Genomic DNA, 26,168 nt, shown 5'->3' with positions numbered 1-26,168 from the left:
CTTGCTCTTCCCCCACTTTCTTACTCTGGCTTCAACCACTTCTTTTCCAGTCCCGATGAAGGACCTCAGCCTGAAATGTCGACTGTTCATTTTCCTCCATTAATGCTGCGTGACCTGCTGCATATACTCAATATATACTGTATATACTAAAGTATATACACAATATTTTAAATAGTTAAATTAAATAAGTAGTGCAAAAATAGAAAAGAAAATAATAGTGGGGTAGTGTTCATTGGTTCAAAACCCATTCAGTAGTCAGATAGCAGAGGGAAAGAAGCTATTCTGGATTCATTAATTGTGTGTTTTCAGGCATCTGTACCTCCTACTGATGGTAACAATGAGAAGAGGGCATGACATGTGTGATGGTGGTCCTTAATGATAAATGCCACCTTCTTGAGCCAACGCTCCTTGAAGATGTCCTGGATACTACGGAGGCCTGTGTCCATGATGAGCTGACGAATGAAGGAATGTAGGCCAGTTGCAGAATTAGTGTGAGGGCCTAAAATCAAGTACTGTGTACTCTTCAAGATGAATTACCATCACATCTCCCACAGCAGTGACCAAAGCTTGATAAAGTAATCACTTTTTAAACTAAAATGAGTGCAAAAAACAATTCACATCAAGTTTGGACCACACGTACATACAAATCGAGTTATTAGCCGCTTCCGATTTGAGTGAGGTTTAACTGTAATTACCCGTCTGGATTGGAAGCAAATCCAAAATGATACAGCTGATGAATTACACACACAAAATGCCGGAGGAACTCAGCAGGTCAGGCAGCAGCTTTGAAGGAAAATAAACAGACAATGTTTCAGGCCAAGACGCATCATCTTCACCGGAAGGGGGCAGAAGCCACAAGAAGATGGTGGGAGTAGGGGAAGTAGTAAGGTGGGGGGTGGGGGGCAGGGATGAAAAAGGAGCAAGAGTTAGAAACTGACGTACATGTCATCAAGTTGAAGGCTACCCAGATGGAACAGGAAGTGCTGTTCCTTCATCCCAGTTTAGCCTTTTAGTAGAAAATGAGAACGGAAAATCGAATTGAAATGGGTGGTCAACAGGAGATCCTGCCCCTTGCTGCAGATAAAGTGGTCCCCAATCTGCATTGAATCAAACTGATGCAGAGGAGAGTACACCAGGAGTACTGGATATAGTAGATGATCCCAGCAGACTCACAGGTGAAACGTCATCTACCTGGAAGGATTGTTTAGAACCCCAAATGATAGTGTGGGAGAAGGTTAAGGAACAAGTTTCACCTATCCTGCTTGCAGGGATAAGTGTTAGGAGAGATAAGGCACTGCTGAGGCCTCACGGTGTATTGTGAAAAGTTCTGGGCCCTTTATCTAAGAAAGGATGTGCTGACATTGCATAGATTCACAAAAATTATTCTAGGTTTGAAAGACATATCATATGAGGAGCATTTGATGGCTCTGGGCCTCTACTCACTGGAATTCAGAAGAATGAGGGGTGACCTCATTGAAACCTACCGAATGTTGAAAGGCCTCAACAGAGTTGATGTAGAGAAAATGTTTCCTATGGTGGGGGAGTCTAAGACCAGAGGACACAGCCTCAGGATAGAGGGATGCCCATTTAGAACAGAGATGAGGGGGAGTTTGTTCAGCCAGAAAGTGGTGAATCTGAGGAATTAATTGCCACAGAAGGCTCTGGAGGCCGAGTTATTGGGCATGTTTAAGCCAGGGGTCGATAATTCTTGATTAGTTAGGGCCTGAAGAGAGACGAGGAGAAGGCAGGAGATTTGGGCTGACTGGGAAAATGAAATGGCAGAGCAGACTGAATGAGCTATTTAGCCTGCTTCTGTTCCTATACTTTATGACCTATGCTTGTATTTCACAAGACTAAAGAGCACTCAGCAGAAATACTCACCACAGAAAGTTTCATTCAAAAATAATGAGCATGCTGGTAAATAGCACAATAGGAAAAAGGACAAGGAAGGAAGAATTTACTCAGCTTATAAATCCCAAAGTCCAAAATCATCAAGTACTAGTATCCTGCAGCCTATCACTCAGTAACCACACCCACAGACAATATCTGCCTTCAAAAAAATTACTGGCTCTGGCTCTCATTTGCAAGCAGCATCTTAAAAAGACAGCTGGAAATCGTTCATCAAGATGACATTTGAAGACAACTGGTCTATTTCAGCCACATTGCAGCGTTAATCCATTTACTGTTGGGGGAAACCACATATATATGAGGAAGGATATCTTTTAAAACTTTGCTATCTTTGTCCTTTAAAGGACAAATTCAACCAACAAAGCTAAAAATAATTTTGTAAACCATTTTATTGAATTTTCAAAAACATTTCCATCAGTCACAAGGTGAGCATAAAATCCAGCATCAGATCTTGCCAAGCAGCAATGTTACAGTTTCAGGACAGGACAAGATTGCAGTGGATTACAGCAATATCACATTCAAATGATAAATCCGTACTAATCCTTAGGTTTTAGCAATTCTGCAAAGGGAAACTAATCATTACTGAGAGAGATGAGGCTCAGCATCACTCATTGTCTAATATGCCATGCTTGAAAATTTTCATTTGAAAGTTAAAGATGCTATTTGTAATATAAATGAGCAATACCTAGGAGATATATGGCAAATTACCGAGGACTTGGGCAGCTCATATCATTGAAACCTTGTCTTACAATAACCCTACAGCCTTCTGAGGGTAACATGGGGCATAGCCTATGCACCAGTCAAAGCAGCTGAGCCTTTGTAAGAGCTTTTAACTAAAGAAACATAAAATCATAGAAAACCTTCCGCACAATACAGGCCCCTCGGCCCACAATGTTGTGCTGAACATGTATTTACTTTAGAAATTACCTAGGGTTTCCCATAGCCCTCTATTTTTCTAAGCTCCATGTATCATTAACTGATCTGGAAATCTATTAATATTATTTTAAAATGAATATTAAAAATAAGTGCATTGAACCGAGGTGAAAACTCAAGTAACTGACTGTTGGAGCAGTGTCACGGCCGTCTGTCACTGACCTCTGTACTTGAACGATCTCCCTTGTTGGGGGAGGGGGGGGAGGAGGGGCAGGAAGAGGTGATGGATACACTCCTGTCTGTAACTCTATAGATAAAGAATTTGCCTTTCAGCAACTGAACATGAGCAACTCATGGCAAACTGAGGTCAATCCCTTCTGGTGAGATTCTGCTGGCGTGACATGAGATTAACGAAAATGGTCAACCAAGGGTAAATTCTGCAAGGGAGTATGAAATACAATGCTGTTTGAAACCAAAATAAACAACAGAGTTTTCCATCAGCTCCTAAAATCTCAAATGCACAGGTACTGATTTCCATTATGCTAATGATCTGTTTGAAATTACTTTTAAGTCATTCATCAACCTCCCTGTAATAAAGCGGATCAGCTTGGTAAGGATAATACAGACAACCTAAGCAGTTTTGCTAAACTATTGAGTTTAGAGACTTTACAACATTCAGATTCAGATTTATTTAATCATTTGTGCATCAAAACATACAGTGAAATGTATTTTACTTTCAGAATGAGAATCAGGTTTGACAACACTGGCACGTATCATGAGATTTATTGTCTTTGTGGCAGCAGTAGAAAGCATACTGCATGTACACATATATATTCACTAAATACCTAAATTCAATAAGTAGTGCAAAAATAAAAATAAGAAAGTAGTGAGGTAGTGTTCATGGGTTCAATGTCCATTCAGAAATCTGATGGCATAAAAGAAGCTGTTCTTGAATTGTCGAGTCCGTGTGTGCTTTCACGTTTCTTTGCCTCCCTCCTGATGGCAGCAGTGAGAATCAGGCATGTTGTGGGCATTGGAGGACTTTGATGATGTACACCGCATCTCTAAAAATTTGCGAGTGTCTTTGGTGACGTACCAAATCTCCTCAAACGCCTAATGAAATATAACTGCTGTTGTGTGTGGCTGCCTCAAGGTGTTGGGTCCAGTGCATTCCCTGTTACAGACACCCAGAGAGAAGGTGCTGGAGGTGGTGTGGAAGGGGAGAGCAGTGCGGTGGGGGCACTGTAAATATCATCTGTGCTGGGTTGAGACTGGTCCCTCCCACAGGTACAGCTTTCCCATGTTCACTCCCAGGAAGAAAAGCTGACCCAGTGCAAGACAGACTGATTTGCCTTCATCTGAGATGAGGAACTGCTGCATACTTGTTCATGCAGAAACATGGCTCCAGGACAACACCCCATATGCCATCAATCCCTGGCTATTCCACTCAAGAACTTGTGCAAATATTTTTGTGACTGTATGTACTGTATCTTGCACCTTGGCCCTGAAGGAACACTGTTTTGCTTAACTGTATACATGTGTATTGTTGAATAACAATTGGACCATACATCTGCATGGTACGGAAACAGCAAAACCCTTGAAAGAAAAATCCTACAAAAATTAAAAGATATTGCCCAGTCTATCATGGTAAAACCCTCCCAAACATTCAACACATCTACACGTAATGCTGTCACAGGGAATCAACATCCATCATCAGGGATCCCCACCACCCAGGTCATGCTCTTTCTCACTGCTGCCATGAGGAAGAAGGTACAGAAGCCTCAGGACTCACACCACCACATTCAGAAATAGTTATTACCCCTCAACCTTCAGGCTCTTGGACCAGAGGGGAAAACTTCACTTGCCCCATCACTGAAATGTGCCCACAACCTACGGACCCACTTTCCAAGACTCTTCACATTATTTCAAAATTTATTGCTTATTTATTATTATTTCTTTGTTTTTGTATTTGCACATTTATTATCTTCTGCACTTCGGTTGAACGTCCAAGTTGAGCGGTCTTTCATTGATTCTGTTTATGATTTATTGAGCTTGCCCATAGGAAAAAGTATCTCAGGGCTGTACATGGTGACACATATATACACTTTGATAATAAATTTACATTGATCTTTAAACTTCAACTTGAAATACAACCAACATACCCAAGGATACACTGGGGGCAGTTTGCAAGTTTCTTATTCCTCCATTGTCCATTCAGATACACAGTGGTCTACATCAATCACACAGTATACAGTCCGCCCTCCTTATCTGCGAGGGATTGGTTCTGGGACCCCTCGCAGACACCAAAATTCGCGGATGCTCAAGTCCCTTATTTAACCTGTCTCAGTGCTGTGGACATTAGGACCCAGCGGCAGAAATCTGAATCCGCAGTGTTTCTGTTCATGAAAATAATCATGATAATGATTGAAAATAAAATGGAAATAATAAAGCAATTGGAAAGAGGTGAAACGCCATCAGTCATTGGAAAAGTGTTAGGCTACGTCAGTCAATGATCGGAACAATTTTAAAGATTAAAGTGAGAAAGGCCCTGCCCCGATGAAAGCTACAATTATTACTAAGCAACGCAGTGGTTTAATTATTGGGTTTTGGGTTTTTGATCCTCCACATCAACCAGGCACGGATGGAGAATGCACTCGGGAGCGATTTGTCACTGGATTGAACCTGGGAACTTCTGTTTCCGAGCCCGGCGCTGAAACATGCATTCTTAAGTGTTTTATATGCATAGAAAGGTCAAATATATACTATATACGAATGCAAACGTTTGACTAAACTGACGCTAAATAATACCGGATGTACCTGTTCCAACTTACTTAGTAAGAACTTATGATTTTTTTTTTATCCCGATCCATGATAACCCACGCACGTCCTCCCATATACTTTAAATCATCCCTAGGTTACCTATAATACCTAATACAATGTAAAAGCTACGTAAAATAATTGTTATACTGTGGCGACCCACTTTCTGCACAGGCGAACCGGCTCACAAATAGCCAGCGCGCGGGGGGAGACTTTGGTAATGCACCTCTGAAGTCATTTCCACCTGGAGCGGGCGGGTGCTAGGGATTAAATGCCAGCGCCACGAAGTTTGAATAAACTAGTCTCGAAACGACTTTATTTCAGTCATTATTTCAGCGCTGTGTGTAGCACATCGTTACAATACTGCATTGTTTAAGGAATAATGACAAGAAAAAAAAGTCTATACATGCTCAAACAACAAGTGCTGGAAGAGCACTTCTGGGTTTTTGCGATTCGCGATTGGTTGAATTGGCGCATGCGGAATTCGCAGATAAGGAGGGCCGACCGTAATTATAAACAATTTTGCATACTGGGTCCCTAATTAAGCACACAAGATGAGGAAATCAGCATGCAAAATGGTCGTCCTGTTTGATTCACCCGTTCCATTGTTGCTGGGTAGTGTTCATGAGGGGAAGACATAAGCAGAGTTAACAATCGATCTCAGTCCACGATTGCACTGAAGTGCACAACCCTTCTAAGAAGCACCACAAAACTACTGAGGTAGTTCACAAGAAAAACAAATACTGTCGAATTACAAGCTATACTCAATAAGTCTCAAGAGCATGCTAAAACAAAGAAAATCTACAGATGCTGGAAATCAAAGTAATACACAAAATGCTGGAGGAACTCAGTAGGCCAGGCAGCACCTATGGAAAAGAGTGACCAGTCGATGTTTCAGACCAAAACCCTTAGTCAGAATTCAAGAGAACTCCAGCTCTCTTCAAAGTGCAGTATTCTTATTTTACTGAGTGCAAACGCAGCAATTTCATTTCAGCAGGTAGGAACTTGCTCCAGATTGAGTGAATTACCATGTTAGAGGAACATCAATGCACACTTTCATTCATGTCAATTTGATTGACATTTGCTCAGTTACAAATATTGGGCAACCATAAAATAGGGGAGTTAAAACAGTTAAGAGGATACTTAGTCAAAGAAAACTACAGCACAGAAACAGGCCCTAGGAAGCCATAGGTTGCCTCCCACAGGGTCCAAAGAAACACTTTGTCAGGCCCTGGGGATTTGTCCACCCTAATTTACTTCAAGACGCCTCCTCCTCTGTAATCGGTAGCGAGTCCTTGATCTCGCTGCTGCTTTGCCTCACTTCTATAGACTCTGTGGTCATCTCTCAAGCAAATACAAGTGCAAAAACTCCATCTGAGATCTCCTTCATCCCTTCTGGCTCCATGCATGGATTACCACCTGATCTTCCGGAGGAGAAATTTGTCCTTTGCAAATACAAAATGAAACTTTTCATCTAACAATGTACATTTGAGGACAGCATGGATTCAGATGACACATGGGCACAGAAGCAGTCACTTGTAGTAAAAGATCCTGCTCTTCAGAATTTTAATACCTTAGTTTACTTCCCAAATGTTGAAAAACTTGTTGCCTATAGAATTTCTATAGAATACCAACCGTATTTTCAAATGTACTCTTTAAGTGAGCCATTTCAAGGCTGCCTTCTAATCATCTGAGGATGCTCACATTAATTGAAAAGCATTTCATGCCATGGATACAGTTTTGCAATAAGCATCACATCTTTGGAGACATTCCAAATGCATTAAACTTTAGAAATATGCCCTGAATAGACTATCCAAATCCTACAGTACATGTCAGTCCCAGAAAAGCAACTCAACAACAAACAATGAAATGCACAGCAGACAATTTTGGAAAACATTTAATTGGGGTGGGGGAAATATGATGCAATTAGGCAGGAATTAGGAGCAGATGTTCTCAGAGAAATGCACAGCAGAAATGTAGCAAATATTCAGGGAACATTTGCATGGCATTCTGCATAGGTATGTTCCATTGAGGCAAGGAAAGGATGATCGGGTAAAAGAACCATGCTGTACAAAGGATGTAGAAAATCTAGTTAAGAAAAGAAAAGCTTATGAAAGGTTCAAGAAACTAGGCACTGTTGGAGCTCTAGAAATTTACAGGAGTGCCAGGAAGGAGCTCAAGAATGAAATTAGGAGACTAGAAGGGGCCATGAGAAGGCCTTGGCGAACAAAAGGAAGGAAAACCCCCAAGGCATTCTACAGGTATGTGAAGAGCAAGAGGACGAGCCGTGTGAGAAAGGACCAATCAGGACTAATAGTGGAAACACGTGCATGGAGCTAGAGGAGGGAGAAGAGGTACAGTACTTAATAAGTACTTTGCTTCAGTATTTACCAGTGGAAAGGATCACGGCAATTGTGGGGATGACTTACAGCAGACCGAAAGGCTTGAGTGTATAGACATTAAGAGAGAGGATGGGCTAGAGTTTTTGGAAGGTATTAAGTTAGATAAGTCGCCAGGACTGGATGAGATACCATGAGAAGCAAGGAAGGAGATTGCTGAGCCTCTGTCGATGATCATCAATAGGGACAGCAGAGGTACCAGAGGATTGGAAGATTGCAAATGTTGTTCCCTTGTTCAAGAAAGGGAGTAGAGATAACCCAGGAAATTAGAGACCAGTGAGTCTTATTTCAGTGGTGGACAAGTTGTTGGAGAAGATTCTGAGAGGCAGGGTTTACAAGCATTTGGAGAGACTGATTAGGGATATTCAGCATGGCTTTGTCGAGGGTCTTACAAACAAACCTGAATGAATTCTTTGAGGATGCAACAAAACATATTGATGATGGTAGAACAGTGGATATAGATTTCAGTAAGGCATTTGATAAGTTCCCCATGCGAGGCTCATTTAGAAAGTAATGAGGCATGGGATCCAAGGAGACCTTGCTTTGTGAATCCAGAACTGGCTTGACCACAGAAGGGAAAGGGTGGTTGTGGATGGTTCGTGTTCTGCATGGTGGACGGTGACGAGTGGTGCCCACAGGGATCTGCTCTGGGATCCCGCTTCTTGGTGATTTTTATAAATGACCTGGATGAGGAAGTAGAAGGGTATGTCAGTAAGTTTGCTGATGACACAGACGTTGTGGATAGTCTGGAGGGTTGCCAGAGGTTGCAGCGTGACATCGATAGGATGCAGAACTGGGCTAAGAAGTGGCAGGTGGAGTTTGACATGGTTTATTTTGGTAGGTCAAATTTGAAGACAGAATTTAGTATCAATGGTAAGTCTCTTGGCAGTTTGGAGGTTATACAAGATCTTGGGGTCCACATTCATAGGACACTCAAAGCTGCTGCGCAAGTTGACAGTGTTCTTAAGGTGGCGAATGGTGTTGACCTTCATTAACAATGGAATTGAGTTCAAGAGCCTTGAGGTAATGTTACAGCTAATGTAAATTCCGCTGCGTAAGCTGAGAATTTGACCCTAAATTTTGGTCCTAAAGTTAGGAGGTTGGCTTATACAGAGGGTGCCAACTTTGGAAAAACAAATACATGGAAGACAGGTCATATTTATTGGCTGTTTTTGATTCAAATTTGTTCCACTGTCGATGCATGAACTCTTTGAATGGTTTGTTTAAACTCACATCTCGTGGCTGGAGCACGGACATCGAACCACCGGGAATGACTGCAATGTCCGTATTTTCAGCTTTCAATGCTGCTTTTGTCTCACCTGACAAGTGCGTTTTAAACATGTCCCAGATAAGTAGCGACTTTTCCTTCCTGAAACCTTCGGAACGTCAACGCCACACCTCTTTAACTCACTTCAAGCAACTGGCTTCGTCCATCCAGGCAGTAGCGTTCTTGAATGTAAACAACACCCTGTGGGAATTTTCTGAGCAATCTTTGTTTTTTTGTCTCAACACAAGATCACGCCTATTCATAAATTGGGTGCATCAACTTTGCATAGCTTTGAAATTTTTGCTGACTTCACGGTGTTTTTCGGCCCATTTCAACGCTTGAACTCGAATCATTTCTCTGGCAACAATGTATCCAGACGATCGCTGGTGATTCACCCACTCTAAAACTTTTTCTTCGGGTTCTGACTGTTGGCATGTTTTTCTGCGGTTTGCACATTTCATCTTCGGCATTTTCCTCAGTGTGTCCTCTGCCTTTCTCCACTCTCTCACTTGTTTCTCGTTTACACTAAACTTCTTAGCAGCTGCAGAATTATTCGTTCCTTTAGCAAAATCAACAACCTTCAGCTTGAAGCCAGCATCATATCGTATTTGTTTTAATCTTTTGTACATGGTGGTCGCAAACTCAATACTGAGTACACGTACTGATCCTGCCACCCCGTGTTATGTTTTAACGAGATTATGATGGGCGCTAAATGGTTTCACAGGGGTTACATTTCAGAGGATTCGTTACCATTGGGAACCTAATCCAAAACTTCCCTCCCTGATTTATTTATTAAGAATTCGCTTGTAACGCTCTACAATGTGTAGGCCTGTTTTCTTATCAGGTACTGGTTCACAAAATTTTCAGGTTCCAGATCCCGCAAAGCTGAGTACGGCATGTGAGATCTTGTGATCTTTTCCAGTTAAATCAAAAACCTCTACAAAAGGGGTCGGCTTATACACCAGAATTTACAGTATATAAGACCTTAGTTAGACCCCACTAGGGGGACTGTGCTTAGTTCTGGTCACCTCACTACAAGAAGGATGTGGATACTACAGAGAGTGCAGAGGAGATTTACAAGGCTGGTGCCTCGATTCGAGAGCATGCCTTATGTGAACAGGTTGAGTGAACTTGGCCTTTTCTCCTTGATGCGACGGAGAATGAGAGGTGACCTGATAGCGGTGTATATGATGCATTTGATAGCCAGAAGCTTTTTCCCAAAGCTGCAATGCCTAAAATGAGGGGGCATAGTTTTGAGGTGCTTGAAAGTAGGTACAAGGGGAATGTCAGAGGTAAGTTTTTTCCACACAGAGAGTGGTAGGTGCTTGGAATGCACTGCCAGCAAAAGTGGTAGAGGTGGATACGATAGGGTCTTTTAAGAGACTCTTAGATAGGTACGTGGAGCTTAGACAAATACAGGGCAATGCTGCAGGGAAACTCTAGGCAGCTTCTAGAGTAGGTTACATGGTCAGCACATCATTGTGGGCCAAAGGGCCTGTAATGTGTTGTAGATTTCTATGTTCTATGAAATCTACCTGTGCTGTTGATACATGAAGCATCGGACTCAGTACTGCTGTGGAAAGTAAGGTGGGGCCAGAATTCTGATGAAGTGCCACTGCCTGAAATAAGACCATAAGATCTAGGAGCAGAATTGGGCCCATCAAGACTGCTCTGCCATTTCTTTGTGGCTAATCCATTTTCCCTCTCATTCCCAATTTCCTGCCTTCATGCCCATCTAATCAAGAATCTATCAACCTCTGCCTTAAATATACCCAATGACTCGGCATCCATAGCCCTGTGGCAACAAATTCCACAGATTCACCACTCTGGCTATAGAAATTCTTCCTCATCCCCCTCTATTCTGAGGCTACCTCCTCTGCTCTTCGACTCCCCTACCATAAGAATTATCCCCTCAACGTCCACTCTATTGAGGCTTTTCAATAAGGTCACCTCCTCATTCTTCTGGATTCCAGTGAGTCGAGGCCCAGAGCCATCAAATACTCCTCATATGACAAGCCTTTCAATCACCAAATAATTTTTGTGAACTCCTTTGAACCGTTTCGAATGTCAGCATATCCTTTCTTAGTTAAGAGTCCACAATACTCCACAAATGTCGGCTCTTTATACCTCTCCATAGATACTACCTGACCTGCTGAGCTCCTCTGTGGAAATCTTTGAAATCTTAAATATAAGACATAGAAATGTAATATCGATGAGAGAAAAGACTGTTCCTTCAACCAAAGACTGAAAAGAAACATTTCAACAGCTCTCCTCATTCTCCTTCTCTCCTTGAATGTAATCAAGCATCACCAGTAATCTCTCCCTATGTGGTCAGGAAAAAGTGACTTCAGGTCATGGCCTTGTTAAGACTTGGCTTTTCATATCTGCCAGTTGGCAAAGAGCCACACACAGCATTGAGCTTTTAACAATAAACTGCATCATTTCCAACTTTGAACAAGCTCTCTGAAAATTCTCTAGCAGATGGGGACTGCTGAAGTGTATGGTTGGAAATGAAAACAATTTACAGAAAACTACCAGCTGGGAACATTTGAGAATGACTTACAAGCAATATTCCTCCTAGGCTGCGCAGTAACTGAAATGCTCCCGCGCAGCTGGAATTTCCTTTTTTATAATGTTAATAAAAGTCTGAAACCTGTTAATATAATTGTGAAATACTCTATAACTGAGTTAACAAATATAGTCCATACATTTTCTAAATAATAAATATACTACAACCTTTACTTTGAAACATTTTAAAGTTTCAACAATGTACATTGTCAGTGTTTCAAGTTACAACAGCCACAAATTATAACAACAAACACAGAATGGAAGTCAGTAGCTCATTGTTAATAAACTGTCAGCCTGCTAGACACCAACACCACCTAGTCAAAACATTTTACTTCTGCCATTCTGTCAGTCACTTTGACTACCTGACATTGTTGATATGTGTTGTGAGGTGTGGTTTGTGTTCTTTTCAAAAAATTTTTAAAATTAAAGAATTGTTAGAACAAGGCAAAATTCATTTCTATAAAATTGTCTGCATGTGTGTATTTTATTAAAATTATGACTTACCTTGATAAATTTTCACAGTTTTTAATCGGCAATGGATTTGTAATACAGATAAGAAAAAGTTTACAAAACATAAAAGATTTTCTTTGTTGTACTGTACATCACTTCAATGAATAAAATCAAAAGTATGTGATTTTTCAATTTTCATTCTAAATATTCATAGTATACATGCTACAAAAAAAACATTTAAAGTGCCCTACAGGCTATGCAAAAATGTCCTGCTCAGATCAATGGTTGGTCTGTGCAGCTGTAAAGAGGGTATGTTGCATACAAGGCCAAACTGTTAGACACAGCCAATGCTATGTGAGTTCAACCTTTCAAATGCAGGAATTAATCTCAATTTTCTAGAGTGAATGCTTGCTCTACTCACCTGTGATTAGTTCTCTAACTTCCATGTCATTGGTCTTCCGTAGCAAACGAACCAGTGCAGGAATTCCATCACAGTTCTTGATTGCCACTTTGCTGTCATGATCCTTGCCATAAGAGATATTTCTCAGAGCACCGCAGGCCCGACGATGGACATCTGGCTTTGGGTGATCCAGAAGTCCCACTAGAATAGGAATGCCTTTCAGCTGTCTTACTTCCTTCTTTATTTTGTCATTTTCATAGCACAGATGCTGCAGGTAGGCTGCGGCATTCGATTTAACGGGATCGAGGTGATGGCTGAGCATTGCAATAACCTCCGGCAGATCCGGATCACGCCACCGGGGATCTTTCCGGATGCTGTCTATTGAAGGTGAGCGCCTCCCAAGCCGGTCGAGGCTGGCCATGCTGCCCCTTTCAGGCTGAGCGAGTGGTGCATTGTACACTCCCGTCAAGTATGGCATCCGATCTTCAATGATTTCTGCTTCAATCGGGTCTTCATAGCCTCTGAAATAGAACCAGAAAGATGAAATCCCACTGTGCGAAGAACCTTTCTGCCAACCCCAACTGAAGAACAGTCTATTATTTTGCAATTACTAACAGACGAAGCACATAGTTCATAAAACAAAATATGGAATTGGTACAGAATTTAGGGCAGCATTGTAGCATAGAAGTCAGCGAGCCGGGTTCAATTCTACCACCGTCTGTGAGGAGGATGCAAGTTCTTCCTGTGACCATGTATATATCCCTCCAGATGCTCTGCTTTCCTCCCACATTCCAAAGATGCATGGATTAGTAGGTTAATAGGCCGCATGGGTACTATTGGGTGTGGAGGGCTCATTGGGTCAGAAGCGCTTGTTACCATGCTGAATCAGGCAACATGGTAGAGCAGCGGTTAGCACAACACTTTACAGTACAGGCGATCAAGGCTCAATTCCCGCCACTGCCTGTAGGAAGTTTGTGTGTTCTCCCCGTGACCACGAGGGTTTCTTCCGGATGCTCCAGTTTCCTCCCGCAGTGCAAAATACCAGTTGGTAGGTTAATTGGTTATTGTAAATTGTCCTGTGATTAGGCTAGGGGTAAATTGGGGTGGCTGAGTGGTGTGGCTCAAAGGACTGAAAGGGCCTGCTCCTTGCTGTGTACATCTATTGATAGATAGAGGAATCGAGATTGATAGACACAGAATGACAGACATAGAAATAGACAGGTATATCGATAAACAGAGACAGAGAGACTGACAGATATAGAAAAACAGAGATGGCCAGACAGAAAGACAGAGGGAGATGAATAAAATTGGGGAAAGCAGGAAACAGGACCAACACTTAAGTGACAGGTTAAAGCAGACCAGCCAGTATTATCAACAAAATGGTTTATTGACCTTGACATGCCATACACACTTGAAGTGTAGTGAGAACCTTTCGATGCATGCAGGCACGTTGTGATTTATGGAATGTTTACTGTCTTGACTCAAATACTATTTACAAAATAACAATTTTCAGACTCCTCCTTATCTGTTACCAGGTTTGATGAAATATACATTCTGTTTCCTTAAAACTGTATTCAACACTCCATAACAGTGAGAGATGAACTGTTTGAAGGATGAGGACACAACTTGTGCTTATCCTTCAGAATCAGAATTAGGATCAGAAGTGGAGAGGGTGAACAATTTCAAGTTCTTGGCTGTCACTATTTGAGGCCAACTTGGAACTAATATATTGATGCAACTACAAAGCAGGTACAACAGTGGCTATATTTCATTAGGCATTTGAGGAGATTTTGTACGTCACCAAATACACTTGCAAATTTCTACTGATGTACAGGAGAGAGCATTCACCATCTGGTATCAGGTGAAAGGGTGTACTGTACAGGATCGAAGTAAGTCACAGAAAGTTGTAAACTCAGTCAGCTCTATTATGGGCACTAGCCTCTACAGCATTGAGGACATGTTCAAGAAGCAATGCCTCAAAAAGGAGGTGTCCGTCATTAAGGACCCCCTCCAATCACCCAGGACATGCCCTCTTCTCATTGCTACCATCAGGAAGGAAGTACAGAAGCCTGAAGGCACATAGTCAATGATTCAGGGACAACTCCTTCTCATCTGCAATCAAATTTCTGAATGGACATTGAACCTATGAACACTACCTCACTATTTTCTTAATTAAACACACACACATACAAATAAATACAAGCACATATGCACACCTATATATACACGAACACACACTCGTGCACACTGAGGCTCACACACTCAGGCTCGCACGTGCACACACTCTCACTCGTGTATACATTCACTCTCACTTGCTCATTTACACATACTCTCACACACTCATCTGCACATACTCTCACACGCTCATTTACACATACACACTTTTTTTCTCACCCCGGGTGGTTTGCACATGTATTTTCCCTCAATCTCAGGTCCTCTACCAGAGGCATGGGAACTTGAGGGTTTGGCACAATGTCCTAGTAGTGCACTCTTCTAGGCCATGATCTCAAATGTTGCTCCAGGATTTGTTGGAGACACTCTCCCAGTCTAAGTGTCACAGCTCCAAGTGCTCCCATCACCAGTGGATTACTCTGACTTTAACCTCCCACATCCTTTCTATCTGCTCTTTCAAGCCCCGGTATTTCTCCAGCTTCCCATATTCTTTCTTCCTGACGTTACTGTCACTTGGGATTCCCACATCTATTACTATTGCTTTCTTCTGTTTCCTGTCCAGGATTACCATGTCTGGTTGGCTGGCCAGTACCTGCTCATCAGTCTATATTTGGAAGTGCCACAGGATCTGAGCTCTGTCATTCTCCATACCTTCTCGGGTGTTTCTTGTCTGGATTCCAGTGAGTAGAGTGAGTAATCCATACTCAGCACAGATGTTCCTGTACGTAATTCCTGCAACTTGATTGCGCCGTTCAGTGTGTGCTGTCCCTGCCTGCACATTGCACCCTGCTACTATGTGCTGGATAGTTTCAGCAGATTCCTTGCACAGTCTTGCCTGGTGTGATAGACCCCTGCTCCTATTGCTTTTCCGCTGAGTGCCTGTTCTTGTGCAGCCATGAGCACAGCCTCTGTGTTGTGCCTCAGCTCTGTCATTTCCAGCCATTGGTAGCACTTTCTTATGTCAGCCACCTCTGATATCTGGTGATGGTTCATCCCATGCAGTGGCTTGTCCTGGCCATGACCTGTGGTCCTCCGGCTCTGCTTCACCCACTTCCATGTCCCTGCCTGCTGTCTGAGGTATTCTCCAAGCAGGTTGTCCTTAGGGACCACCTTCCTGACATACACATGGAAGTTTTGCATTTATTCCAGGACTGTGGCCTCTGTACATATATACACATACACGCGCACACACAAAACAAATTTCATGACATATGCCACTGATATTAAACTTGATTCTGATTCTCTTGTGGCAATGTTATCACAAAGTACGTTTTGTCCAACTCCCTCCACTCTTTCTCAGTGAATAATCTTAGCTCTAGCTCAGAATAAATTTTGAGCACATGAAATTTACAAAACCTTTAATCTGTACTAAAGTCAAGTGCAGTCTTTTAATTGAACCCGAAGAGGCAAGATTTTAATTCACTACTATAACCATATAACTATTACAGCACGGAAACAGGCCATCTTGGCCCTTCTAGTCCGTGCCAAACACTTACTCTCACCTAGTCCCACCTACCTGCACTCAGCCCATAACCCTCCATTCCTTTCCTGTCCATATACCTTTCCAATTTTACTGTAAATGACAAAATTGAACCTGCCTCTACCACTTCTACTGGAAGCTCATTCCACAGTTACCACTCTCTGAGTAAAGAAGCTCCCCCCCCCCTTGTGTTACCCTTAAACTTTTGCCCTCTAACTCTCAACTCATGTCCTCTTGTTTGAATCTCCCCTACTCTCAATGGAAAAAGCCTATCCACGTCAACTCTATCTATCCCTCTCATAATTTTAAATACCTCTGTCAAGTCCCCCCCTCAACACTCCAAAGAATAAAGACCTAACTTGTTCAACCTTTCTCTGTAACTTAGGTGCTGAAACCCAGGTAACATTCTAGTAAATCTCCTCTGTACTCTATTTTGTTGAGATCTTTCCTATAATTCGGTGACCAGAACTGTACACAATACTCCAAATTTGGCCTTAGCAACACCCTATCCACCTGAGATTCCACCTTCAGGGAACTATGCACTCCACAGACTTTTATTTTTATTTTATTGAGATACAGCATGGAATAGGCCGTTCAAGACATGCTGCCTAGTAATCTCCCAGTTTAATGCTAGCCCAATCACGGAACAGTTAACAACCACCAGTTAACTTACCAACTGCTACATCGTTGGTCTGTGGAAGGAAACAGGAACTTCCAGAGGAAACCCCACACAGTCACCGGGAGAACATACAAATTCCTTACAGGCAGCTGTGGGAATTGAACTCGGGTCACCAGTACTGTGAAGTGTTGTGTTAATCACTATGCTACCATGCCGCCCTCTTCATGAAGTTCTCAATTCTTTACAAACGGATGCTAAAGGTGAAGATTTAAACTAGCAATATTTAGAATCAGTGAAATGAAATAGTTAAGCTTCAGCTGGTGATTATCGGAATTAGTCCAGAAAGCACTGTTTCTGCCCACAGGGTCTCAGCTCAATTCAATGTCTCATCTTTGCTGAAGGCCATGTTCAAAAGATTGAGTTCCTGCTAGTGACTCAGGACACGTCCAATGCAGAAAATCACCAACAATGCAGCATTGATTTCGCAATTAGGCAGAGCACAGCTGCCGCCAAAAGAGACAGGTGTAGCTTTTGGTGCAAGGAACTGAAGTCAAAATAATCAAATTGAACTTGGCTTCACTTGTGCCTATAGTTTGGGAACATTTCAAACCACCACAGAATGAGAATCAAGCCACTTTCTCCCCCAGAACTAGATATGCATAAATTTATAAATTTGGTCCAATAAAAAGAATACAGAAGTACGTTTTTAAAATCATTCAAGAGCTTAGCTGAATTGGGAATGGGGAAGTTCCTTTACATTTACTGCTTAATTGAATGTTTATATCAATCTTCCCTTTCCATTTGAACTGTTACTAAATTCAAGCAATTGTAACTAAGACTCCTGATAAACAGAGTCAGCAACTTGCAAAGCAACAGTGTCAGCTTTCAAGGGCAGATGCAGTTCTTCAAATGAACTAAAGGAACAGGTCCCCTTCCCACTCCACCCACACTGCAAACTGCTGAACAAAGGTATTCAATTGCCAAAATTTACATACTTGTATCTATTTGGCCGTGACTATCAAGTCAAGGTTATATAAAAAATACTCCCAAGAGCAAGAACAGAGGCGTTCTGCTGTCCTAACTGTACCAGGAGTGAATCTAGGGCCATTTTATGTCTGAGCTGTCAAATTCGGCTCCAATAATATCTGGAAAGAATGCTTCTTCAAACCGATTTCTTGCACCCCTATACTTCACACAGAATTCCTGTGTCATTCTGGAGGAAGTCTCTATATGCCCTCCCCTCGGAATGCATGAGGCTTCCCACGATGCTCCCATTTTCCCCCACAGTCCAAAGATGAACCAGCTAGGTTAATTGGACATTGTAAATTGTCCTGTGATCAGGTTAGGTTTAATTGGGATTGTGGGGTTGCTGGAGCGACGTGGCTCAAAGGGCCAAAGGGCCTACTCTGTGCTGTATTACTAAACAAAGAGCTAAAAATCAATACTGTTATATTTCTCTCTTGCTCCGATGATGTAATGTTCACAGCATGGGAATGAATACCATTTTGTTTTAATCAAAACGTGTTTTTCACATTTGTGTTTTAACAATGTTTACCCTGGTCAACATGTTGGCCATGGAGGAATTAAAACATGGAAGAAAACATTGAACTTGAATAGGCCAAGGGCAGTGAAAGTAAACAAACCAATTGTCTTTGTTCCTGCCTTGTGTTTGAAGGAATGGAGGCTCCCATTTTGTGAAGCTGCTCTGTAGCATCCATCTTGTGAACACTTTGAGAACTTACTCAAGGATAATCAAATCAGAGCAAATCAATGTGGACACAAGGAGTTTCTGCTATTGATCTGCTAAACCCGAAATTATTCTCAGATAAGCTGTGTATCGAGTACAATGGCAAGTTTACAGAAATAATCTCATTATTTTGGTCTAGTATTTGGGGGATCTAATTTGACTGATTTGAACCAGAGTCAAAGAGAATAACAGAAGTCCCCAAGGCATGAAGTTGTGTAGCTCTTGGACCAGAGACAATAAGAAGCTGTTATAGTCAGTCAGATGACCACAACCAAACACAGTCTCCACACCAAGATGAAGCTATACCAGAGCTGTATTCTGCCCACAATCTCATACAGATCAGAATCCCAGCGCACGATAGAATGACCATACCAAACTGTCTTCACTCCACAGAACCTCCAGAAGATCCTCCATATTTTCAGGCCAAGAAAGATCTCCCACCACACTCTACTCATTTGGTGTCACCAAAAGGATGCAGCCACAATCATCATGAGGAAACTCTGGAGATGGATTGAGCACCTGATAAGAGAGGCCAACTCTATCATCAAGATAGCACTTCACTGGATCCATGAAGGGCGGAGGAAACGCGGGAGACCAAAAACGACTTGGAGCTGTAACGTAGAGACAGGAATGAGGACCCTGAATCACACCTGGGGCACAATAGAGAAGATGGCCAAGGACAGACAGAAATGGAGGACCTTTCTTGCTGCCCTAATCACCAGCAGCATAACAGGCAGAAAGAGAGATGACCTCAAGCCAACAAGAATGAAGCTCATCATTTGAAATGATAAGTGTTTAAAATAATGAGCTTCAAATGCAAAGGCACGACAACTCCGGAGACTGACCATCTCAAAGAAGAACTGTTATGCCAGGGGCTGAGAGAAGCAAGGATAGATCATCCAGCCAATGGGAGATCCCCTATATTGGGGTTACAAATTTGAGAAGAGGTCTGAGTGAGTATTGGTTCAGAGGAAACAGAAGAATTCGAGGTCAACGTAGTTACATTGTTGTTTGTGCAGAAAGTGCGAACATCTATTAATTTCCCTAACCTAATCCATTGATGAATAGTCAACAAATAAACACCGGGATTATTTATGTAGTGGGCATCGCACATGCTTAATAGAGCATCTCTCAGATACACTAACTTAAAATCGCTCATTATCCAGTGAAACCCAAAGAAAGGTAGGAACTTAAATTTAATACAAAGAGGGTGGGGAAGTGGGAATGTTGAGTGGGAAATGATAAGGAGTCAGGTTAGATAGATGGGGTAAAAGGCAGAGGCCTTGTACTGCATCAGCACCACAAAAAAAATTGTGTAAAAACCAGGAGATGTTGACTCTTAATAAGACTCCAAGGACACCATGAGAAGTTTGGAGTGGATGTGGGAGAGTCTGTGACCCAGAGGGTACAGCCTCAGAATAGAGTGATGTCTATTTAGAATGGAGATGAAGAGCAATTTCTTTAGCCAGAAGGTGGTGAATCTGTGGAATTTGTTGCTGCAGATGGCTGTGGAAACCAGGTATTTAAGGCAGAGGTTGATTGATTCTTGATTGGTCAGAGCATGATGGGATACAGGGACATATCAGGACATTGGGCTGAGAGGGAAATTAAGCAAATGACAATCGGGATGATTTACAAAACAAACAAAATGCATCAGACAGTCAAGCAGGTCAAAGTTCCTCAGTGGAGCTTGTTAGGGCACATTTTGGAGTTAGGCTACATAGCAAAATTATTTTCACCAGCTTTAGACATGAATGTGGATTGGAGACAGAATTTAAAATGCACCCCTCAACACTAGTTTTCCTGGAACCATGGACTAGAGTTGATTGCAAACCAGACAATAGTGATCAACATTTATTTTGGGTGTCTGGAGTGTGGGTGCAAAGAAGGAAGTATGTGAAAACTATATGTAAGGAAGCACATTATACAAAAGAATAGCCTGTACCTGATATAGCCTGATATGCTATATCTCTAGCATATAAAAATATCATGTAACATTAGGTCAGGATGCCTGTTGCTCATTTTTGTTGAATAAAATAGTTCCACATCCACTAGCTTCAGTGTCTCTCTGGTGACTTTGTTCACGTTACGGCAAAGTTGTCAGATGATACCTGATATTTCCTTTCCTTTTTGGATTGTGACCACACTGACAAGGTCAACAGGTATTACCCATTCTGCACTTCCTTTCAACTGTTGTCTCATGTACCTTGTGTTGCCCTTTGGCAGGCAGGCAGGCAGAACAGTTCAACAGCATTCTCTCGTTCTCCAGAACTGCCAACAGAAAATCAAATAGGTGAATCTCCTTTTTTTTGGCCATTTAATAGCATGGATGGGTTAATTTAAAGCAAATCACATGCCAAAACTGAAAGAAGGTTGTACTGTTGCTTCAGACCTCTGAACAGGCATTTGCTTAGGAAAAGAAATTAGGGTTAGAGTAAGGGTAGAAATATTTGTTAAACAAATCACCATTTCTGGGATTAAGCTAGATAAAGTCGCACTGACTTCCCCAAACCATTTACTTTATTTAAGAAACACACACAAATGCCCAGCACTGCACGCAATCTCTTTAAACCAGGGACTCCCAACCTGGAGCCCACAGACCTCTCTGTTAATGGTAGTGCTCCATGGCATAAAAAAGTTGAGAACCTCTGATTTAAACCCATTTGAAACTATAATAAGTTGCTGATATTCAAAGTTATATTGGCCAAACAAAAAAAAGGTTCTTGAATGTGAAAACTGTTAATGCAAGGAACTTTGACGATAACTATACGCACAAAATGCTGGATGGACTCTGCAGGCCAGGTAGCATCTTTGGAAAAAAGTACAGTTGACGTTTTGGGCCAAATTCCTCTGGCATTTTATGTGTTGCTTGGATTTCCAGCATCTGCAGATTTTGACTACAGCTGCTGCATACCAAAATAACTGCACTTACTAAAAAGCTCTAAAATTGCAGATCTTGTTAATCCAATATGCTCCTATAGAGAGTGATGTGCAATGGCTTTTAGTTAAACCTTATTTTTAAGCATCAAACTATAGCGGTGTGCTACACGCAGCGCTAAAATTACGACATGGAGTCGGTAACTGCAGTCGAAGGAAAAACTTTATTCGAAATCCTCAGCCTCACTTTTAAGCCTCCCTCAACCTGCCCCCAGTGGTGCAGAGGCTCCAAAGCTCTGTGCTCGCAAACCCCCGTAGGCTATCTAATTGTGAGTCGGTTCGGATGTGCCAGGAAATGGGTCGCCACATAACCCCCCCCCCCAGAACCAGCGATGCACCCCCCCCAATGTCCACAGTCTGGGCCAGAACCTGCTCGGGAGGTCGGCCTCTGCGCCGAGGTGCCGGAAACTCGGTCGGTTGCGCAAGGTCCACATGGGCCGGTTTGAGGCGGTCCACCGTGAAAACCTCCTCTTTCCCCCCAACGTCCAGCACGAACGTGGACCCGTTGTTCCGGAGCACCATAAACGGCCCCTCGTATGGCCGCTGCAGCGGTGGCCGATGCCCGCCCCTTTGTACAAACACAAATTTACAGTTCTGCAGGTCTTTGGGTACGCAGGTTGGGTGCCGCCCGTGCTGTGAAGTGGGTATGGGGGCCAGGTTACCGAGCTTCTCGCGTAGTCTGCCGAGGACTGCTGCAGGATCTTCCTCTTGCCCCCGTGGGGCTGGTAGGAACTCCCCGGGGACGACCAGGGGTGCGCCGTATACCAACTCGGCCGACGAGGCGTGCAGGTCGTCCTTGGGCGCTGTGCGGATGCCGAGTAGGACCCAGGGAAGCTCGTCCACCCAGTTGGCTCCTCGCAGGCGGGCCAAGAGGGCCGACTTCAGGTGACGGTGGAAACGCTCCACTAGCCCGTTCGACTGTGGGTGGTAGGCAGTGGTGTGGTGCAGCTGAGTCCCCAAAAGGCTGGCCATAGCTGACCACAGGCTGGAGGTGAACTGGGTGCCTCTGTCGGAGGTAATGTGGGCCGGTAAACCAAAGCGAGATATCCAGGTGGCGACCAGGGCTCGGGTGCAAGATTCGGAGGTGGTGTCGGTGAGCGGGACCGCCTCTGGCCATCTTGTGAACCGGTCCACGATAGTCGGGAGGTGCCGCGCTCCGCGCGACACTGGCAGGGGGCCCACGATATCCACATGAATATGGTCGAAACGCCAGTGTGCGGGATGGAACTGCTGCGGTGGGGCTTTGGTGTGCCGCTGCACCTTGGCCGTCTGGCAGTGCATGCACGTTTTGGCCCATTCACTGACCTGTTTGCGGAGTCCATGCCAAACGAACCTGCTGGAAACCATCCGGACAGTTGTCCGGATGGAGGGATGCGCCAAGTTATGAATGGAGTCGAAAACACGGCGCCGCCAGGCTGTCAGGACGACGGGATGGGGCTGGCCGGTGGCGACGTCACAGAGTAGGGTCCTCTCACCCAGGCCCACGGGAAGGTCCTGGAGCTGCAAACCCGAGACTGCGGTTCTGTAACTCGGAATTTCCTCATCCGCCTGCTGTGCCTCTGCCAGTGCCTCAAAGTCTACCCCTTGGGAAAGGGCATGAATGGTAGGGCGAGAGAGCGCATCCGCCACGACATTGTCCTTACCCGAGACGTGCCGGACATCCGTCGTGTATTCAGAGATGTAGGACAGGTGGCGTTGCTGGCGTGACGACCAGGGGTCGGACGCTTTCGTAAACGCAAAGGTAAGCGGTTTGTGATCCATGAACGCGGTGAAGGGCCGACCTTCTAGGAAGTACCTGAAATGCCGGATTGCCAGGTAGAGCGCCAACAGTTCCCGGTCGAAAGCACTGTACTTGAGCTCGGGTGGCCGCAGGTGTTTGCTGAAAAACGCCAGGGGTTGCCAGCGACCTCCGATGAGTTGCTCCAGCACCCCACCGACTGCTGTGTTAGATGCGTCCACTGTGAGGGCGGTAGGGGCGTCCATTCTGGGATGTACTAGCATTGCGGCGTTCGCCAAAGCTTCCTTCGTTTGAACGAAAGCGGCAGCGGACTCCTCGTCCCAGGTAATGTCCTTGCTCGGACCCGACATCAGGGCGAACAGGGGGCGCATGATCCGGGCAGCTGAAGGGAGGAAGCGGCGGTAGAAATTGACCATACCTACGAATTCCTGAAGGCCTTTGATTGTGGTGGGTCGGGGAAAGTGGCGGACCGCATCTACCTTAGCGGGCAGAGTGGTTGCCCCGTCTTTAGTAATCCTGTGGCCCAGGAAGTCAATGGTATCGAGTCCGAACTGGCATTTGGCGGGGTTGATTGTAAGACCGTACTCACTCAGTCGGGCGCAGAGTTGACGGAGGTGGGACAGATGCTCCTGACGACTGCTGTTGGCTATGAGGATGTCATCCAAATAGATGAACGCGAAGTCCAGGTCCCATCCCACCGCGTCCATTAACCGCCGGAACGTCTGTGCGGCATTCTTCAGGCCGAACGGCGTGCGGAGGAACTCAAAAAGGCCAAACGGGGTGATGAGAGCCGTTTTAGGGACGTCGTCAGGATGCATCGGGATTTGATGGTACCCTCGGACGAGGTCTACCTTGGAGAAGATCCGTGCGCTGTGCAGGTTTGCTGCAAAGTCCTGAATGTGTGGCACAGGGTAGCGGTCCGGTGTGGTAGCCTCGTTCAGCCTGCGGTAGTCGCCGCACGGTCTCCAGCCTCCCGTCGCTTTGGGCACCATGTGCAGGGGGGAGGCCCATGGGCTGTCGGACCGCCGGATGATCCCCAATTCCTCCATCCTCTGGAACTCCTCCTTCGCCAGTCGGAGCTTGTCCGGGGGAAGCCGCCGAGCGTGGGCGTGGAGGGGTGGTCCCTGGGTCGGGATGTGGTGCTGTACGCCGTGCCTGGGCATGGCCGCTGTGAACTGCGGTACCAGAAACGATGGGAAATCCGCCAGGACCCTGGTGGAGTCGTTGTCGGACAGCGTGATGGAGCCGAGGTGAGGGGCTGGCACTTGGGCTGCACCTAGGGAGAACGTCTGAAAGGTCTCTGCATGTACCAGTCTCTTCCTGGGCAGGTCGACCAGTAGGCTGTGAGCTCGCAAAAAATCCGCACCCAGAAGCGGTTGGGCTACGGCGGCCAGTGTGAAGTCCCACGTGAACTGGCTGGAGCCGAACTGTAGCTGCACCTGACGGGTGCCATAGGTCCTTACTGTGCTGCCATTCACAGCCCTCAGGGGGGGACCCGGTGCCCTGCTGTGGGTGTCGTAACTCGTCGGAGGTAAAACGCTGATCTCAGCCCCAGTATCGACCAAAAACCAGTGTCCCGACCTTCTATCCCACACATACAGGAGGCTATCCCGATGGCCAACTGCCGTAGCCATCAGCGGCGGCTGGCCCTGGTGTTTCCCGGGAACTTGCAGGGCAGGCGACAACGGCGTGCTTCTGCGCCCCACCGCTGGTGGTAGAAGCACCAGTGTTCATTGGGCCGGGGGTTGGCGGGCTCCGCGGCCGGGCCTGGACTGGTTTGTTGCCGGGAGCGTGGCTGGGAGATCTGTGCGATGGACCTTTTTGGCGTTCCACAGCAAGTCCGCCCGGGCTGCCACCTTCCGGGGGTCACTGAAATCCGCGTCGGACAGCAGCAGGCGTATGTCCTCGGGCAGCTGCTCCAGGAATGCCTGCTCAAACATGAGGCAGGGTGTGTGTCCGTCGGCGAGAGACAACATCTCATTCATTAAAGCCGATGGAGGTCTGTCGCCCAAGCCATCCAGGTGCAGTAAACGGGCAGCCCGCTCGCGCCGTGAGAGTCCGAAAGTCCTGAGGAGCAGGGCTTTGAATTCCGTGTACTTGCTGTCTGCCGGGGGCGACTGTATGAACTCCGCGACCTGGGCCGCTGTGTCCTGGTCAAGGGAGCTCATCACGTAGTAGTAGCGGGTGTCTTCTGAGGTGATCCGGCGAACGTGGAATTGGGCTTCGGCTTGCTGGAACCATAGGTTCGGTCGCTGTGTCCAGAAACCCGGCAGTTTCAACGAAACCGCATGAACAGAGGCGGCGTCGGTCATTTCTGGTCCAAAAATCGTTTGGACCGTCGCGGTCACCAATTGTAGCGGTGTGCTACACGCAGCGCTAAAATTACAACACGGAGTCGGTAACTGCAGTCGAAGGAAAAACTTTATTCGAAATCCTCAGCCTCACTTTTAAGCCTCCCTCAACCTGCCCCCCGTGGCGCAGAGGCTCCAAAGCTCTGTGCTCGCAAACCCCCGAGGCTATCTAATTGTGAGCCGGTTCGGATGTGCCAGGAAATGGGTCGCCACAAAACCACAATATCCCTTTTTGTGCTTGATCTGCACAAATAAGATATCCTGAATTACTTGCTAAAAGGCAACAAAAAATCTTGACATAGCAATGACAAAGTTTCTTATTCTGAATAATCTACAATATGCAAGAAGACACAAAATCTTGGCTTGCTTTCAGATCTGCTGATTCTTATTAAAATAGTTACAACTTTGGCAGTATGCTGCACAGTCTATGGCTGAGCAAGTT

At 44.7% G+C, this 26,168-nt stretch overlaps 1 protein-coding gene across 10 annotated transcripts in view; it reads right to left on the bottom strand.

The window, feature by feature from the left end:
- arvcfb (ARVCF delta catenin family member b) overlaps positions 1–26,168 on the bottom strand; it is a 551,538-nt gene that overhangs the window by 155,253 nt on the left and 370,117 nt on the right. For all 10 annotated transcript variants that reach the window (XR_009516569.1, XM_059994656.1, XM_059994661.1 and 7 more), the window contains one exon: positions 12,704–13,203. Coding sequence is in view for 9 of the 10 variants with exons in the window: in XM_059994656.1 (XP_059850639.1) it covers positions 12,704–13,203 (500 nt within the window). In the remaining variant the exon portion in view is untranslated. The remainder of the gene's footprint in view (positions 1–12,703; positions 13,204–26,168) is intronic.

This window comes from Hypanus sabinus, chromosome 18 (genome assembly GCF_030144855.1).
Source record: "Hypanus sabinus isolate sHypSab1 chromosome 18, sHypSab1.hap1, whole genome shotgun sequence".
Lineage (NCBI taxonomy): Eukaryota > Metazoa > Chordata > Chondrichthyes > Myliobatiformes > Dasyatidae > Hypanus > Hypanus sabinus.
Note: the sequence above shows the minus strand (reverse complement) of the source record. Positions and strands in the feature narration are given on the sequence as shown.